We start from the raw sequence: 19243 nt of genomic DNA on the forward strand, positions 1-19243 counted from the left end.
ACTTGTGTGCATAAGGGCAACAAGTTATCAGGAACTCTCCCCTCTTCAATTGGTTTCTGGGCAAGAACCAAATAAATCTCATTTGAGAGTTTTTGGGTGTGGAGTATACGTTCCAATTGCTCCAAAACAAAGAACTAAAATGGGACCTCAGAGGAGATTATGAATATATATTGGATATGAATCTCCTTCTATTATTAAATATCTTGAGCCGTTGACAAGGGATGTTTTCACAGCTAGATTTGTTGACTGTTATTTTGTTGAGACAGTTTTTCCAACATTAAGGGGAGAAAGTGGAAAGATGAAAATGTTGAAAAAAGAAATTACATGGAATGCTCAGAGTTTAAATCATTTTGATCCTTCACAAAACAATGTGAATTGGAAGTTCAACAAATAATTCATTTACAATGAGTTGCAAATCAACTACCTGATGTATTCTCTGATGAAAATGTTGAAAAAAGAATTAATGTCCCAGAAGGACCTCTTATAACAAATGAATCTAAAGTACGCCTGAAGCTTGGAAGACCAGCTGGTTCAAAAGATAAAAATCTTTGAAAGAAAAGAGAAACAAAAGATCATAAAAAAAATGTTGATAAAATAAACATTGAAATAAATAATAGTAAACTTCCTAAAGGAGTTTAAGATCCTGAAATTGAAGAGGAAAATCAGGAAATTTCCATAATTTATGTCTCAAATGGGAAAAAATGGGACATAAATGAAATAATTGTTGACAACATCTTTGCATATATTGTGGCAATTGATCTTTTGACAGAAGATAAGGATTATGAGCCTAAATTTATTGATGAATGCCAAAAAAGAAATGATTGGCCATAATGGAAAAATGCAATACATGCAAAATTAAACTGTCTCACAAAAAGAGCAGTTTTTGGATCCATAACTAAAACACCTGTAGATGTTAAACTAGATGGTTACAAATGGGTATTTGTGTGAAAATGAAATGCGAAAAATAAAATTGTTAGATATAAAGCAAGACTTGTTGCACAAGGGTTTTCGCAAAGACCTGGTATTGACTATAAAGAAACATACTCCCCTGCAATAGATACAATTACGTTTCATTATCTAATTAGTCTTGCAGTACATGAAAAATTACACATGCAATTAATGGATGTTGTTACTGCATACTTATGTGGCCAACTAGATAATAATATATATATGAAAGTCCCAGAAGGACTTAAGATGCCTGAAGCATATAATTCGAATTCCCAGGACCTGTATTCAATTAAGTTACAAAGATCTTTGTATGGTTTGAAACAATCTGGGCGTATGTGGTATCATCGCTTTAGTGAATATTTGTTAAAAGAATGGTATAAGAATGACCCTATTGGCCCATGTGTGTTCATCAAAAAATCCAAAAAGGGATACATGATAATTGGGGTATATGTTGATGATTTAAATATAATTGGAACTCCTGAAGAGCTTCCAAATACCGTTAATTATTTAAAGAAAGAATTTGAAATGAAAGATCTTGGGAGAACAAAATTTTGTCTTGGACTGCAGTTCGAGCACTTAGAGGGTGGTATTTTTATCCACCAACTAACATGTAAAGAAAGGGTTTTGCAACGATTTAATATGGATAAAGCATATTCATTAACAAGCCCTATGGTTGTTCGATCCCTTGATATTCATAAAGATCCTTTTAGACCAAAAGAAGATAACAAAGAATTACTTGGTACTAAAGTACCATATCTTAGTGCAATTGGTGCCTTGATATATCTTGCTAACTGTACACGGAGACATTGGAATGATATTAAACATATACTACGTTATCTTCGAGGAACAGTTGATATGAGATTATTTTATACACATGAATCAAAAAGATAATTAGTTGGATATGTAGATGCGGGGTATTTATCTGACCCGCACAAAGCCCGATCACAAACTGGTTATGTGTTTACAAATGGGGGAACGGCCATATCATGGCGTTCTATGAAACAAACTATAGATGCTACTTCTTTAAATATGTAGAAATACTTGCAATTCATGAAGCAAGTCGTGAATGTGTTTAGTTAAGATCAATGCCACACTATATTCAAGAAAATTGTGGTTTGCTGTCTCAGAAGGGCATACCAACAATATTATATGAAGACAATGCAGTTTGTATAGCTCAATTGAAAGGAGGATACATCAAAGGTGATAGAACAAAACATATACCACCGAAGTTATTTTTCACACATGATCTTGAGAAAAATGGTGAAATCCAAATTCAAAAAATACAATCCAATGAAAATCCTGCAGATTTATTCAGTAAGACATTACCTCACATCAAACTTTTGAAAAGTTTGTTTGCAAGATTGGGATGCGTCGCTTCAGAGATCTTCAATAATGTTCTCTTCAAGGGGGGTCATATACACGCTATACTCTTTTTCCTTCGTCATGGTTTTGTCCCACTTGGTTTTCTTGACAAGGTTTTAATGAGGCAGCAGATGAAGCGTATATCAGAAAAGTTGTACTCTTTTTCCTTCACTAGAATTTTTTTTTCAACTGGTTATTTTTTCTAGTAAGGGTTAAATGAGGCAATTCCTATATAATGGACATTCAAGGGGGAGTGTTATGAAACATGTAAAATGAATGCCCATTATGTTTCTCTCAACTTCTTTTGACTCTTTGTGTTTCATTTGCCAAAAATTTATTCAGTTTCTAATTTAAACTATATATATATATATATAATAGAGATAATAAGAACAAGAAGGAGAACTTTCACTACTCTACTTTGCTCTATATTTATCTTGTTATATTATATAGTTTTATAATAACTTTAATAAGACTGGTCTTTTATTTTATGCAAACAAAAAGTAGAGCTAATTTTGCAGAAAAGGGACATGAAAACTTGTTAGGGGTGTGGTGTGTAAAATCTCATCATTATAAAATAAACAAGGATTATTTTGTAAAATAAAGTTTTTCATGTCCCTTTTCTGCAAAATTAGCTCTACTTTTTGTTTGCATAAAAGACTAGTCTTTCCCGGCAGTGACTTCTCTAGCACCGGCGCACGGCGTCAATGGCGGCCACCGAGAGCGGAGACGAAACACCCGCCATTAGAGCCTTAGGTTCTCTCTTCAAGACCAGGGATTACTATCTATGGTGAGCGCTTTCCACTTCACTCTTTTTCTGCACTTCTAAAACCCTAGTAACAGTGCTTGAGTTTTTCCTTTCTAATCTGAATTTCATTCTTTTTGTGTTTTTATTTTTTGTGGCCGATCTTGCAGGGATGATGCTGTTGTTGACACAAGTGTCAGTTGTGAAGGATTTGCAGATCGGTACAAAGTAGGTCTTTTTTTATTTAATTTTCGTGGAATCAGATGTTTAGATTTTAGGTCATGGTGCTTTAGACGAAGAGAAAAATTACTAATATTGATTCCTTGTGGATGTATTGTTACTTGAACTGAGTTTTATGAGTATAAATAAAATTTACAGCTTTCAATAGGTTTTTTATGTTCGTATTGTAATTTTATTTATTTGTTTTTTATGGTGAACTGTGAGAGAATTGATGATTAATAGGCTTGATAGGAAATATCGACGATAGGAACGAAAAGAACAAACTTTTTCACTTGTAAATTGATGTTGAAAATTTCGGTTGGCCAGGAATATAAGTATTTTTTAGGAGTTTTTGCTGAACTGATGAATTATTGTTTAATATCGAACAGTAAAAATTATGATTAAATAAATGAACGTACCAAACTGACTGTGTGTTTTGATGTTATATTATTCTTTGTAGTGCCATGCAGTATTTTTTTTTAGTATATTAATTTTGTTATTTTTATGGTTCTAGATAGCTGATTGCATGTATAGTAGTACTTCTTGTTCTTAACACCTTAGAGAACTCTAAGACATTCTACCGTGCTTCTCTTTTGTTTTTTCTTTGGGCCCTTTCAAGATAAGCTTATCAACTTTTAACTAAAATATCTATGAGAATTAAGTTGTTTCTATTATAAATAAATGGATGACGTTGTGCATCCCAAATAATTGGTAATGGTAATTTAGTCCTACAATACTTACTCAAAAGATATTGTTAGTGAAATTTGCTAACCTTTCTTATCCAAATGAGTTTCTAAAATCATAAGTTGTAGTAACAAAATTTTGTTCACTGTCTAAGTTCCAAAATTTTGTAGAGGTATCCCTTTTAAATTGGATTCTATTGACTTAAAACCAGTGCTCTCGACATTTGTTGTCAGCAGTTTTATAAGGTCCTATACCCTAGACATTGTATCTTGCCTTTTCTTTTCCTTCATCTAGTTGGATGGATATCTTCCTTCGAGCGACTAGTTATCCTGATGGTATGATATGCTGTTATACCTCTCATAACTAATCATCATGGTGGAAAGAGATTATCAACATTTGACATTATGTATTAGATCAATCATGTTTTACAAATTATTTGATATGCTTTTTGTGCAAATAACTTGAGTTGGCAGATCACAGCGAATGATATTTCTCATGACTTTGTTGGCATCTCATATATGTTTGTCAGCGAACTGGTTATGTATCTATTACTTTTTAAATTTGCTTTGTTAGAGATACCCCTGCAAACTCGGTGTAATTGCACATGTACCTCTTAAATCTGGTGTATATGGTCTACCATTTGTAAAATGCTATTTAGCTTTTAAGCCCATAAATTCCATGTATTTATTATGATTCTTTGGTTAGGGGAGAAAATCATAGTAAAGATGTCTTCTTTGAAAGTGGCTGAACCAAATGTATCTTTTGAAGAGTTTTATCAGCATTTTGGATGCACTTATTTTTTAAGTGTTTATTTCGTGCTTATTTTTTAAGTGCTTAAACAAGTAAGCTTAAGCAATTGCATGTTTGGATGACTCATTACTTAAGCACCTTGATTTTATTACCTATTTGGATGTGTGCACGTGGAAGTATTTCTAAAGTGGTAAATTACCTCTAGATCAAATTCCACTAATATTCAAAATAACCAAATCCTATTCAAACTCAATCTAGAGAAGCACACTTTGATTTTCAATAGGATTTGGTTATCTTCGACATCTCTAACAATAACTTGTTTAGTGATTTTTGAAATAGAAATGAGAAATAGATTTTTATTCCATTGAAGGGACTCTTTTTGTAATGTATCTATACGAGTAATTGTATAACATCTCAATGAAGCAAGTTTCAAATTCGTAGACACGATTAAATAATTATATAACATTAAAATATCATAGAGAACTAGATTCTGATGAGGCTTTAGATAGAAATGACTAGCTCTTGAAGTCTGACTAGGCTTGAAGGAGACTGCTGGTGGTGAGACTTATAGGAGATTGGGAGCCTCTGAACAAATTGAAGAAGAAAGTGATAAGTTAAGATACACTAACTATATATAGGGATATGATGGGAAAATCTTTTTTTCTCCAGGAGCACTTTTTCACAATTTTAATCCGAGTGCTTTTTTCTACTGTTATTAGTGTTTCTTAGAGAGACATCAATCTCATGACTTTTGGTAAAAGCCACCTAAACCACTTTTGTTGTACTTTTCTTTTCTTTTCTTTTGAGAAGCCACCAATCCTAACATGCTTTTTATATCCTAAGAAGCATGTGTTTCTAAGTGAATTGCTTATTTAAGTAAAAAATGAATCCAAATGGGGTCTATAACTTTCCTGACTTTTCTATACACCATTTCCTATCTGCAAGATTCCTGTACAGCAAGTTGGCACAAATATTCTGAAGCAATAATATTTTAAATCTTTTTCATGATAACATTTACATTTAATATTTGAGAAGTCGGGATTTATACTCAAAGGGCCTAAAAAATGAATTCTAAACTTAATCTTTGCTTGCTTCTATTATCTCTACAAGATCTGGTTTTCTTTCTTGCTATTAATTGTGGTTTAAATTATTGCAGGATTGTTGTAGGAATTTGGATGCCAAGTCACAAATTGGACCTATCACAAATGGTAACGGTTTTTTTTTATTTTTTATTTTATTTTTTAATTATTATATCTCATATTCTTGTTTCAGAAGCATCTCTGCTATGTTCTATTTTGGTTGTTCTGGTGGTCTAGTACAATTAAATTGTGGCATGTTATTTACTGAATTTGTTTTTAAGTTTTTTGGATGTTATCATCTTTTGTTGATAATATTTCATAAGGTTTTTCTCTTAATTGGCTAAAAATTTGTATATTTATACTGACTACAGCAGTAGTGTCATTATATGCTATTCTTCTTCCTTTCACTTGCAGAGTATCCTACGTCCGAAGATTTGGAATTAGCTCAAGAGAGAGAAGCTTTAGGTCTCCCCTTAGCCTTCAGCACGGCTAAAGAGGCAAGTGGTTGCCCTAGAATTTGGCCTTATTACTTTTCTGTCAAAATAACTTTCAAGTCTATGAGATTTTTCTACCACTGATCTCTATTAATTTGTGGTTTACATTGTTGCAAACCTTTCATCATATTCAGAAGAGGAATTTAACTACTAGAAGAAAAAGACATGGAGCACAAACATACGGTAAATCTGTCTCTGTTTCTAAAGACATTGAAAACAAGGTATCTGAACCTTTTGGGATTAATGAATCAGAAGAGGTGGCTTTAACAAGAGTATTCCATGATAGAACAAACAACAATGAATATATCTTGTTGAAGGAAGGTGAAAATGACGCCATTTGTTTTGGAATTGACGTCAAACATGTTGGAGAAGTTGCCTGCTCTGATAGAGAGTTGTCAAGTGTGAGTACTGTAGTCCTGGATAAATTTGAAAAACAGCGTTTCTTTGTTGATGTCACTGATTTGAGAGTGAATAATACTATAGATAAAGAACTTACATTGGATGGTGTAGAGTTAGGGAAGAATATAGAAACTTTAGAGTGCCATTTAAGTGTTGGTATTGATGATTGCCCTGAAATGATTCTTGAAGATGCTGTGTTAGGGCTTCATCTTGAGAGGGAATCCTCTAACAAAGGAAATGAGAGTGGATGTTCTGAAGTTTCCTGTGTATCCTACAATGGAACTTGTGTGGAAACTGATTGTGTTGACACCAAATATTCAAAGCCCTTTCATAATTCTCCTTCCCGTGATTTGGATGAGTACAGGGATCAAGAATGTCCTGATAACTCTGTTTGCTATGAATTTGGTGACTGGAAGGTAGCTTGGGATACTTTCTACATGAGATACTACTTCTACAACTGTCAAACGCAGGAATCAACATGGTCTCCTCCTGAAGGCTTGGAGTTCGCTTTTAGCTCTGGAAGCACATCTAATTCGAATGATATGACTGTTTGTGCAGCTGAAGATGATAATAACCTTGGTTGTGCTTGTGATACGCTCTGTTATCATGGTGCATCAAGTTGCAGAACTGGGAAATTGCAGGAAAACATATGTGGTACAGAAGATTTAGGTCATTCATCAGCAGAAGTTCTATTTGGTTTAAATGAAACTTCTCTAACTTCAGGCTTTAAAGGTAATCAAGTTACTGCAAACTATGAAACAAATTTAGATAGACTTGCCATGAAAATTTGTGAGAAGCAAGGTCCTTGCTGTTTTTCAGGTGCTGATTGTTCTGTTAAAGGTTGTAACTTTGTTCCATTCAATATCTTGTACATTATCATTTGGTGATAGCTTTTGTATGCTATGCCTGTTTAGGTTTTACGGCAACAAGCAGATATAGTTTTAATGTAAGATGAGATAAGTCTCGAGTAAACTATTTACAAGTGATGGTTTATAACAGATGAACTGGATGCCAGTCAATGTATGGCTAAAGAGGAGAATGACACTTGTGTGAAGTTCCAGGATGTGCATGATGTTTTACTTCAACATGCTGTGAATAATAGGTAATTTAACTATAAGTTGAAGTCTTAGGTTTTTTTTCTTAAAAGGCTGTTATTGGTATTCTCTTTATCTCTGCCCATACTTCATTTTATTTGCAGTTTGAGTGCAAACAATGAAGATGGGGAGTTCCACTGCCCAGAAATATTTATCTCAATGACTGATGGTGAAACTCTTATTCAGAGTGCAACTATGAGAAGGAAGAAGAAATTAAGAAAGCGCCAATCAAGTAAGAAAATGATATCTAGCAGTTATGCTACCAATATTGATAATGTTGAAATTTTATTTTTAAGCTATTCATGAAATGAAAATAAACCCAATAAAACCCTCAAGCATTCCTAGTCCTGACCATAGTTTTTAAGTTCATGCCCTGTCATTGGCCAACTTTGTCAAAATTTGAATAGTTTCGTATATAGAAACATGTTTTTTGTGTTCGTTAACATTTGAATGTTAGCTGTTGCTACATATGGGAATTTGGGAGTCTGTTTTAGTGACTTATGAATAAGATATTGATTATATTGATTAGGTGAAGCAAGAGAAAACAAACTTTATAACCACTAAAGACGGCTTAAAATTGGTGGTAAGTTAAATATTTTACTTGTTATCCCTTCTATATATATTAATATATATGGAGTGGATTGCAAATTGGTTTGCAAACATTTGTTAAACCTTAACCTAATCTTGTTTAAACAAGTGTGCTGAAACACGCTCTCTGGCAATATTTTCAGTGTGTGTTTGGGTTTGAGTATATATGCGAATAAGGGGGTAAATCTACAAGATTTTGGGCAAAATAGATGTCAAAATAGCTTTTTGACCATTCTTATTGAAACAAGAGCAACTTTTCTTGGTTATCTGAGGAAGAAGAAGATTTTTAATTTCCTTGTTGAGATTTTAGTTTTCTCATGGTGGAATCTTTCAATTAAAGAGCTCTGCTAGATTGTTTGGATAGCTTTGAGCATTGTACCAATATCAGTTTGTGGCTATTAATGAACTATAAAGGCTCTTATTTTCAATATCTGGTTTTCAATATGAGATACCGTATATGCCAGGACTTGGAATATTATCATGCTAATTTTATATTTAATTTTTTGATGACACAGATGCATGGGATGCATGCATGGCATGTATCACTTGATTCCTTATCTAGTTCACAAATATGGTCAGGTTTTAGTAATTCTTGTAACAAAATATTAAATATACCTTTTGGCTTTGAAAATCAACTTGCATAAGTCTTACTAGGATTTACTGTATATGTAATCTAATTTGTGAAATTTACAAATCATATATTTGTTTGTTGTGATAGCATTTTACACCTTCGTTTTATGATTTAAAGCATCTCTACATACAAATGGCAATTAGCTGCTAACTTAGTATATTTTTCATGCATGTGAACACTAAATGTGCAATTTTTGCTGCATTATGATCACTAGCAAATAGTTTAGTTTCTTTTTTTTTTTGGCATGTATTTTAGGTTGTCATTAGAGGTTTTCCAAAAATGATATTTCTTGTCATTTAGGTATTTGTTAGTTGCGAATTTAAATTTCATATAACCTAAAGAAGTGAATGTATTGGTCTATGCTGCAAATTAAGTTAGTAGTTATGTTTTGGTTATGTGCCATTATAAGATGATATATATATACTATAATTTAGTACATGGTGCAGTTTGAAACAACACCATGTATGTGGCATTATAAGATGATATATATATATATATATATCTTACATGTTTTGATCTACCGCTTACCAACCCACCTCTAAATTGTGTTTTCCATGTATGTGGATTATCATCAGACCATTTACATTACATATTTTAGCATCCTGGAGACTATGGCAAGATCTAACCAGATAGTAATTATATGGAAATGTTATTTGGAAGTTGGTCGGAAAAGATTTTCTCCCTTATAGGTTCCTCATGCTTTCTATATTTTCAAAAAGCCCCTCATTTTAGAGTCACTTTCATTTTTAGACCTTCACTTCCTTTTCTTGTAAAGTGAAAGTTAAACAGCAACAAAGACTAAAACAAGGAATATTGCACATAAAAAAAAAAGTAGAGAAATAAGGAAGGTAAGCCTGGAATACTAAGTGGAAACAGAAATATTGAAGAAAAATGGAGAAGTGCTACAAAAGTCAGGTACCAATTGGAAGAAAGGAAAATGTAAGTGTCATACGAAAAAGAGTTTTCTGCAGGGTTAACCACTTACCTTCATCATATTGGTATTGTTTATTGATTTCTTATTATGCATTTTTATTTGAATGCAATTTCTACAGGAATTGACTGATTAGTGATTGATGATTCACCATCATTTTCTTGACTTTGCATTGGACATCTTTCCATGTATGTAACTATGATGGATGTTTCTACGCTAAATGCTCAAGTGTGTCTAAAACATACTTGAATGGCTGTGTTGTTTGAAATAGCCATGTGCACCATGGCAGTTACTTACTGGCAGCATATATATTGGAGAAAGCAACTTGGCACTGTGATACACTAGGCTGAAAACAAACAAAGTGTTGTGCGCATAAATTTGGTCAGACTTGCTGTTTGATGTTCAAGTATGGGTTTAGCATTCTAATATGCCAATCAAAATTAAATTTGTGTTCAATGGGCATTGTGCTTTTGTAGGACATTTTTAATGTTTACACCAATAAGTTTTGTGTTTTGAAGAGATCTTATATTGAATTTCATATTCAGATCATGCAAGCATGGGATATTTTCCATATTTTATATTGCAACTTCGTCTTCTTTGTGTTTTTCTTTTCTTTATATATATTGATATCTTTAAAGTCTCTGATTTTTGCCAGCACTTACTATGGAAGGAGATGTAGGAGATTTTCCTGCTAATGTTGCCAAATATTGGTGCCAGAGGTATTTACTTTTTTCCCAATTTGATGATGGTATAAAGATGGATGAAGAAGGGTGGTTTTCTGTCACACCAGAATCTATTGCTAGACATCATGCATCGCGTTGTGGTAACGGCACTGTGGTTGACTGTTTTGCTGGAGTTGGTGGAAATTCCATCCAATTTGCCTTTAAGTGTGTACTCTCTTAAAACTTAATTAGCATTATTTTGTATTCTTTATGATAACTCATACCTGTCAGTTCTGATTGTTTGTGACACTTGATTCCTGGACTTTGATTTGCCATTGTCATTGTGAATGCATTCTAATTTATATAGTTGCTGTTAGGACAACTGATTATATATGTATATATACATATATAATGTTCATTAGATTGTCTCATTTGCATCTGTCAGGACTTTATTTTTCTAGGTTAAACACAGATATCAGTTGCATCACTACTTCCTTCCAATAATGCTACTTTTTTGACTTAGTTTTGACTGTTGCATCTTAACTAAGGCTTACATTTGTCTGACTTCAGTATAACGTTCAAGTTGTTATTTTAATTTTAACTTTTTGGTGTGTTATGCATATCATTTCAGGAGTAACCATGTTATTGCAATTGACATAGATTCACAAAGAATTGATTACGCACAGCACAATGCAGCCATATATGGAGTTAGCGATAAGATAGATTTCATAAATGCTGATTTTTTCCAAATAGCCCACTGCTTGAAGGTAAATTTTTATTTAAGTTTGTTGCTTATAATCATTTTCTAGACTATTGTGATCTGAGGCTAACATATTTGAAGATGTGTCAGTAATTCTAGATGGAAGACAGTTATGTGAGCTTTTTATTAGCTGCACAAGCTAATTTCAATTTCATGTTTATTCTTGCAACTCCATCCTGTGAATTTCTGTTTGATTATTGATGAGCCATAGGTTCACATTATGACTTTGGTCACCAAAGACTATTGGATAATAGTACAGCAAGTGGCTGATTTCTTTTGTAAAATTATCTTAGGTCATCATCAGTGCCAGAGCAAGTAGAAATTGCTTTGAATAAGGTGTTTTCATACACGGGTCGCCGATAGAGCTCTCACCGAGTGGTGAGAGTTCGATTCTCGGCTGAGGGCACATTTCTGGGAGTTGTGAACAGTGGTTGTGTACGGGTGGTTCCAGCGCCCACGTGAGTGCGGCCCCGTCCCCATTTGTTCCACCGAGGTTTGTGCACGTCCCTGGGTTTCTAGTGGGTTCGCCCCGCTCTTTCCCAAAAAAAAGATGCAAATGCAGTATTCAGACTGTGTTGGGTTTATCTGATATAGAACTGTTGTCAAAGCATTATAGATTAACTAGGACGTGGGGGACAATAAATTTGAATTTTCTCTATTCCTTTGGGTTTGAACAGTGTCTGAGTGAAGATCTATGGAATAAAAGGAGCTTGAACAGAAGTTTGAGGGCTCTTGGAAATTTACAGGCCAATACCGAAACCTTTGAAACTCAATAACTGAAAATGCTTTCATTTTCATGCCCTTTGTTTGATATTTTTATTTTTTTAAGTTTGTTATCTGGAGAGTTCACTTCTTTGCGTAGGTTTTCTTTTCCTTTTTTATCATTTGGCATCGTATTGATGAATCCCAAGTGTTTTGATTACATACATATGGGGGAACAAGTGAATTATAAGAACAAGTGGATCTACAACTAGCACAATTCCTTTGTGCAAGGATGGTTATCATAATAATGTTGATTTTGTCATGCATACATTCCATGATGAGCAAGGGTAACATTTAGGCATGCATGACATACCAGATGCATGGCATTTCTAATAATTGCAATTGATTAAAAGATGGTTTTTGATGTTAAGAACTTTTATAATCTAGTGCAGAATAATAAGCTGGCTTCTCAATCGAACATTTAATACAGATAGTAATATAATATGACCAAAAGTTCTTAAGTTCATTTGATTTTCATTTGAGTTCTTCAAAATTTATAGCTTCTTAATTTTGATGTAGGGTGATTCTGTTTTCTTGTCACCTCCTTGGGGAGGACCAGACTATGCCAAAGTTCAAAAATACGATATGGAGACCATGCTTAAGCCTCATACTGGGTTTGCCTTAGTTCACCTATCTTGTTGTCAATCTAGAATTTTTAGTAAATGTACAATTTAAGATTTTTGTTCTCCCACCAGATCTTTCCTCTTCAAGATTGCAAGCAAGATGGCACCTAAGGTGGTAATGTTTCTTCCTCGTAATGTTGATCTAAATCAATTGGCTGAGCTAGCTCTGTCAGCTACTCCCCCATGGTCACTTGAGGTATGCTATTCAACGTTGCCTGATATCTTTGTTGGATGCATCTATACGAGGCATTCAAGTCTCATCTTATTCATTTAATAAAAACCTATGAGACAAACATTTTCTAGATTGAAATCGATATATCAATGAATGACCCAAATTTGGCTCTGCTAACATCTGGTGAGCCAGTGGATATCTTCTTCTTCTTCTTTTGATATGCGCCAAAGCACATTATTATTGTCTGAAATCTGAACTGCTCACTGTTTTTTTAGTGGAACTATATAACAAAAACATCATTAACAATGACTTACTAAAATTGAGATATAACAAGTCCCATTTCAGTGTTTGCAGATACAAACAACATATAGTTTCAGGCCATTCTTCATTTGAACTTTTGACTATGTGATTCTTTGGTTTGCTACATCCATCCTTAGCTTGCACGCATCGCAAACAATACATAATGCTAATTTGTCATCTATGGCGAAGTTCAATATTGTTGTGTCAACTTGCAGGTTGAGAGGAACTTTTTAAATGGAAAGTTGAAAGCAATCACTGCGTATTTTGAAAATACAGCTAAGTAGAGGATGCATAATTCAATCAATCTGAAGAGAATTTTGGATGACAAGAGACCAGAATTTTGTGTACTAGCTTTTATGGGTTGAGAGGCATTCTGATGGTTGATAGATTCAATATAACTGTGATGCTCTGAAATGCCGATGAACATCAAACAGAATGCAGTAAATGCACTGGACTTGGGACATGCTTGGGAAGCTTTTGAATATAAATATTGGCGAATTTCTGAATGTGTATTACTTTGTTTTTTATTTGTAAAATGTAAAAGGAAAAAAAAATGTTAAAAAGAATCAGAGAATGCTTGTTGAAACCCCTGTACAATTAAATTAAATGATTTATTTGATGTATTATTGCTACATTTATCTGCCATTATTTGAATAATTCATGAATATTGTTACCATGCCTAGGTAAGCAATGGTTCAAATGACTGAGGCACTCTTGAACTGTTTCTTGTGGCTGGTTGATGGATCTCAATGCAAAAATTATTGGCATGATTTATGTGAGAATTTGTATTTTTAGTAAGTTGTTCTTTTTTTTTAATTGTCAATTTGATTTTTGGATCAAGGTTTTACCCTATTTTTAACCTAGTCATAGTTTATATATTGTCACATGATGCATATTTAACATTATGTTTATATCATACATCAAGTTACATATTTGTCTCTATAGTTTCTTTTGGAATATTAGAATTTTCATCAATTTATACTCACCAATTTGCATGGTAATTGGTACCCTTGCCATCTTATTCTATTGACCAATTTGTACTGTATGGTATAACCTCTTATGTAAAATCTTGTCCTATTATTATTATTATTATTATTGTTATTATTTTATAAATATAGATAAATTATGTGTTAGACATGAGCACATACATGAAGTGTATTTGTGATCATAAGCTCCATAATATATAATATATGTGATGTGATCTTATTTTACATAAACTAAAATTTGAGTTTGTCTTTTTAGTTAAACAAAAATGGTTGTCGGCATATTTATTTTAAATTTTTATATTAACTTAAAAAATCAAGTCATGACATGGATTGTGAGAGCGTTTCATAAATTTCGTCATTGCAAACTTCAAATCAATGCATGATCACGCATGCATATTCTCCATTTAATATATATATATATATCCATTAAAAACTTTTCCAACACGTGTCACACAATGTTTTGTTTAGGATGACATAATTTGAACATCATTAATACTTGTCCAAGCTTAAAAAAAAAGTAGATTATTTTCAAAGAAAAGAATGCTTGCAATCATATAACATCATCAATAAAACAAAGGCCATTAATTAATTTGATGTTTGAAAACCTCAATCAATAGATAAAAAAAAAAATACAAAAATACAAAAATAAAAATAAAAAACCAGTCAAGCCGTCCCATGTGCCCTATGAAATGCTCTCAGAACATGGCCTTCAATGCACAATGAATTCCATGATTTTTTTTTTTCTATTTTTTTTTAAAATAATTATATTAAAGTATTCATGATCCCGGAAAGTTTATCTCATAAATTATTGTAATTCTTAAAATATAAAAAATTATAAATAATACAATATTTTTTGTTTTAATTTCTCCAAGTATTAGCGTTCTTGTTAGATTAAAATATCAAAACAAAACATGTATAGTTGAAGGATCAGAACAAATACATTTATACTATTTAAAACAAAAAATAAATATTTTTATATTTTAGAAGCAAAAAGGAGCCTGGCTTTTAAGTTTTAACTCAAAATAAATCATGAAAATTTCAAAATTTATATAAGCTTTTTTTTATTTCGAGACTTACTTTTAAAAGGTTCACTTTTTATTGGTATACGAAATTAGGCATTCAAAACTTATATAAAATATTTTTTTAGTTGTAAAATTTAATTTTAAATTTATTTATAAAATACTTATTCCGTATCCTCATGGAAATTTTCTCCCAAAACTAAGTGGACATAATTATGAGATTCCTAAGAAAAAGGTCAGAATAACTAAAAGATGGCAAGGTAAGGATTAAAAGTAAATTGACTAAAAAACAAAAGGTTTGATAATTATAAAAATAGATAAAACTATTAAGTAATTTAGCTCTATGTATAAATATAGAAAAGTGACCATTAACTGATTGAGAGAAAAGATGCACATTATCAACGGGTTTGATACCAAAATTTGCATTTGGTCCTTATTTGATTAGTCATGGAATATATATATATATATATATAAAGAGAAAGAGTTCATTGAATTTGTTCTAACATTGATATGATTATGATTATGATTATGAGCCCAAGAGAAGGACACATACAAAAAAGGATGGGGTAGGACTAAAGTTGGAAGAAAGAGGGAAAGTAGGCAAGGGGAGATGATAAGGCTTTGAATGGAGTTGGTTGGAAGTGTGGATTTGGGACTTGGATGGTATGATGGAGCAACTCCTAATGATCATTTGGGACTCATTTGTCCCTTTTGGCTAGGAGGGATGCATGGACGGGGATCAAAAGCATTAGCAAATCTTTTTAAGATCTTTGTCCTTGTTTGTTGTTGTTGTCGACATGTTTGTTTCTATTTTATTCATTTTATTATAATATCTATTATTTATTTATTTAGTAAAAGGGGTTGAGAGCAGAGCATTTGGAATGTGGGTAGAAATGATTATAAATACACACATATTATATATATATATATATATATGACAAATACAAGGTTTGGGTTGGAAGTCGTATGTTATAATCGGGGATATGTTATTATCACTACGTCTAATGAGACTTGAACTCGGGGTTTTTAAATTGCCACATCATATCTTCCATAATGGGGCCAATGCCACTAGGCTATAAACCCTTGGCTAAATTAAATTATTTTATTTGATTGATGTTGACTTAATACTAATAAAAATTAAATATTAAAAATTTAAATTTTATTCATTAAAATAATAATAAATATTTGTTAATATTTTCTAAATTAATTATTAAGTTTATTTATTTAAAAAATTAAATTTTTATAAAGATATGTTTATAACTTATTGTTAACTTTTTAGCTGTTTGCTTGTGGAAATATTACTTATCCCTTGGCCAAACAAGGTAAAAGAGTTTTTAGTACATATTCAAATAATTTATTAATACTAAAAGAATTATCTAATCAATATCAAATGCTTGCTAAAATAATTGTAATAAATGGGTTTCATAAAAACAAATTTTATAAAAACTTGAGAGAAAAGGTCTAATCTACTTTTATTATTAAATTTCTCAAGATTTCTCAATAACTTACATTTCAAATTTTTATATTTTTAAATACGTTTGTATATTTTTTTATTTCCTTTTTTTTTAGATAAGTACATAAATCTCCTCTATTATTAGATTATTTTCAATTTTTAAAATAGTAATAATTCATGCTTGATTTGTTTTTCATCGTGGGGTGGCTCTCTCATCTTCAATAAGATCCTTCCTTTCTTGTTCTCATGTGCGTATGTTTAAAAAAAAGAAACAATAAGGTACATGATATGATTGGTTCTCATTATATGATGGTCTGTCCAATACAATAATTTAGATTGTTGCACATCTCCACTATTACAATTTTCATAAGGCATGGAATGTTGTAGATTTTTAAAATAAAAATATGAATGTTGTATTTAATTATCCTTTTCATATGCATAGAAATGTATATTATATGCGAATTAAAAGTGTAATGGTTAAGATCTATAACATTAATTCCCTAATTCATGAATTGAACATCAATTTCATACACATCAAAGTCCAAATCATGTATTTCCTTCGTGTAATTGTCCAATTGAAAGTGAAAGGGAATGGATACTGTAGATCATGAAATTATCTATAATTAAAGAATTCTATTTATCTAAAATTAGGGGAATCAGAAGGATTGTAAATTATTGATGGTGAAATGACATTTTCTCTCTCTTGTTATAACTTAATTAAATAAAAATAATTAATTCAAATATTTAATTATAATAATTAAAGTAAATAATAATTAAATGATTTGAATATTTTAAATATTTAAATAGAATAATTAAAAATAGATAATAACTATATGAATTATTTAATATACATATTAAATTGCAAAAATTAAAGTCAAATGATGCTTTTGCCCTTGGTAAATATTTAATTAAATACAAATTATTAATTTAAATAGTTAATTAAAATATTTAACGCTAATGATGGAAGTGAGATATTTAACTGAAATATTTAATTATAATAAATATTTGCAATAAGGGCATATAGATAATTTTTTCACATTTTTTTATTTCAATTTCTATTTCTATAGTTTCATTTCTATTTCTCTCCCATTCCCATTTCCTTCCCATTTTATAAACAAAATATGGGCCCACAAATTTTTTTTTTTTTTTAATTTTAATGTTGTTGGGCTCACGTTTAAATACTTATCATTAGTTTTTAGTTAGTTTTTATTCGAAACCCTAGCCCTTCAATTCCATATGTTTTAGAAGTTTAAGAAAAAGTGAGATTTAGCATCTCTCCTTGGTTATAACGTGATTCCGGCGACGAAGATGAAGAACTCACCTCCGTGGGTGGTTGATTGCGAGTGGTTGAGGTAAGGTTATGATTTATTCTTTTTCTTCTCCTTCTTATAATTGTTTGTAAAGTGATACTAGTTAGAGTTAGGATTTGATTTATTTGAGGATAAGATTCAGAAATTTTCTTTTAGAATAGCAGAGATTTCTCTTTAATTTGGGTGACTTAGAGACTGAATTTGGAGGTGTTAAAAATAGAGAATTTGTAGATCTTGTTCTTAACTAGCTTACTGCAAAATTTCAGATTTTCTCCATGTGTATGATGTAAGTTACAACCTTTAAATTCAGGTGCCGTGGATAAGACTTTTGTGCGGATCTTGAAGAGTTATTGATTTTTTTCATAACTTTAGAGTTTGAATTAGATATAGAATTATATAAGAAAGTTGTAGAAGTAGACCTTATCTATAGATCTACATAACTTCAGAATTTAAGCCTCTGTAATGTTTGAGTTATAGCCATATTACTAAACTTGTGCTCAAATGACATTTTTGCATAAAGCATAAAGATTGGTGAGACATTTTCATTGTCTTAGTTTTGGAATAAGGTCATATATTCAATTAGAAAGTTGTTCCATTTTGAGTTAGCTTTCTGTTCCTAAAGTTTGATTTAATTTGAAGGTTTATGCTGCCAGATATTCTTGTTAGATAGTGTATGTCTGAATTTTTTTTTCTAATTTGCAGAAATACGTTTACTCATATTCATGGTTTAAATTCTGTAGATCTCAAATCATTGTGAAATTTGATGCTATTATAGCTGTAGATGTCTAGTTTCTGGGAAGGTTGAAATTTCTGATTTGGATTGGAATTCATGAATTTACGCCATTTTCTATCATCAAGGGTATGATGGAGTTGATTATTAGCCATTTGTCTTTTGTAGCTTTATGGGTGTCATGGAATTGTTCTTGCATATCTTTTGTTATTTTTTTATTCTTGTTGTCAATAAATCTGATAGGGTTTCTTCTCAAATATAATATGGTATAATATCCTAATTGGTCCCTCTACTTTTCTCTCGCTTCTCTTTTGGTTCCTCTACTCAGAAATGCTCCCGACTAGTCCCTTTACTTTTGAAAATGTGCCCACTTAGGGAGAAATACTCCCAACTAGTCCTTCTACTTTTGAAAATGGGCCCACTTAGTTCCTCCACTTAGTCCCATTTTCAAAAGTAGAGGGACTAGTTGGGAGCATTTCTCTCTAAGTGGGCACATTTTCAAAAAGTAGAGGGACTAATCAGGAGCATTTCTAAATAGAGGGATT

General features: G+C 31.6%; 1 protein-coding gene across 7 annotated transcripts; it reads left to right on the plus strand.

Annotated features, from left to right (window-relative positions):
* Positions 1–2977: 2977 nt before the first annotated feature.
* Positions 2978–13834, plus strand: LOC120263353 (trimethylguanosine synthase-like). Of its 7 annotated transcripts, none has more exons than XM_039271211.1 (12): positions 2978–3097; positions 3223–3280; positions 5862–5913; positions 6199–6281; positions 6413–7517; positions 7677–7779; positions 7876–8003; positions 10577–10808; positions 11215–11350; positions 12625–12719; positions 12801–12924; positions 13416–13834. In XM_039271211.1, the coding sequence occupies exons 1-12, from the start codon at positions 3015–3017 to the stop codon at positions 13482–13484; spliced, it is 2268 nt and encodes a 755-aa protein (XP_039127145.1). In that variant the 5' UTR covers positions 2978–3014; the 3' UTR covers positions 13485–13834. The 7 variants fall into 7 exon arrangements, 6 of the variants coding, with proteins under 6 accessions (XP_039127145.1, XP_039127146.1, XP_039127147.1 ...); XM_039271212.1 differs by having other exon boundaries at positions 6413–7409; XM_039271213.1 differs by having other exon boundaries at positions 6413–6461.
* The last annotated feature ends 5409 nt before the right edge of the window (positions 13835–19243 follow it).

Source organism: Dioscorea cayenensis, chromosome 6, assembly GCF_009730915.1.
Source record: "Dioscorea cayenensis subsp. rotundata cultivar TDr96_F1 chromosome 6, TDr96_F1_v2_PseudoChromosome.rev07_lg8_w22 25.fasta, whole genome shotgun sequence".
In the NCBI taxonomy this organism is placed as follows: domain Eukaryota; kingdom Viridiplantae; phylum Streptophyta; class Magnoliopsida; order Dioscoreales; family Dioscoreaceae; genus Dioscorea; species Dioscorea cayenensis.

Excerpts from the sequence above, each read along its gene's own strand:
- LOC120263353 (XM_039271211.1), top strand. The coding sequence starts at position 3,015 with ATGGCGGCCACCGAGAGCGGAGACGAAACACCCGCCATTAGAGCCTTA. Across the intron at positions 10,809-11,214 it reads TCCATCCAATTTGCCTTTAA|GAGTAACCATGTTATTGCAA; the intron begins GTGTGTACTCTC and ends ATATCATTTCAG. Across the intron at positions 12,925-13,415 it reads CTCCCCCATGGTCACTTGAG|GTTGAGAGGAACTTTTTAAA; the intron begins GTATGCTATTCA and ends GTCAACTTGCAG.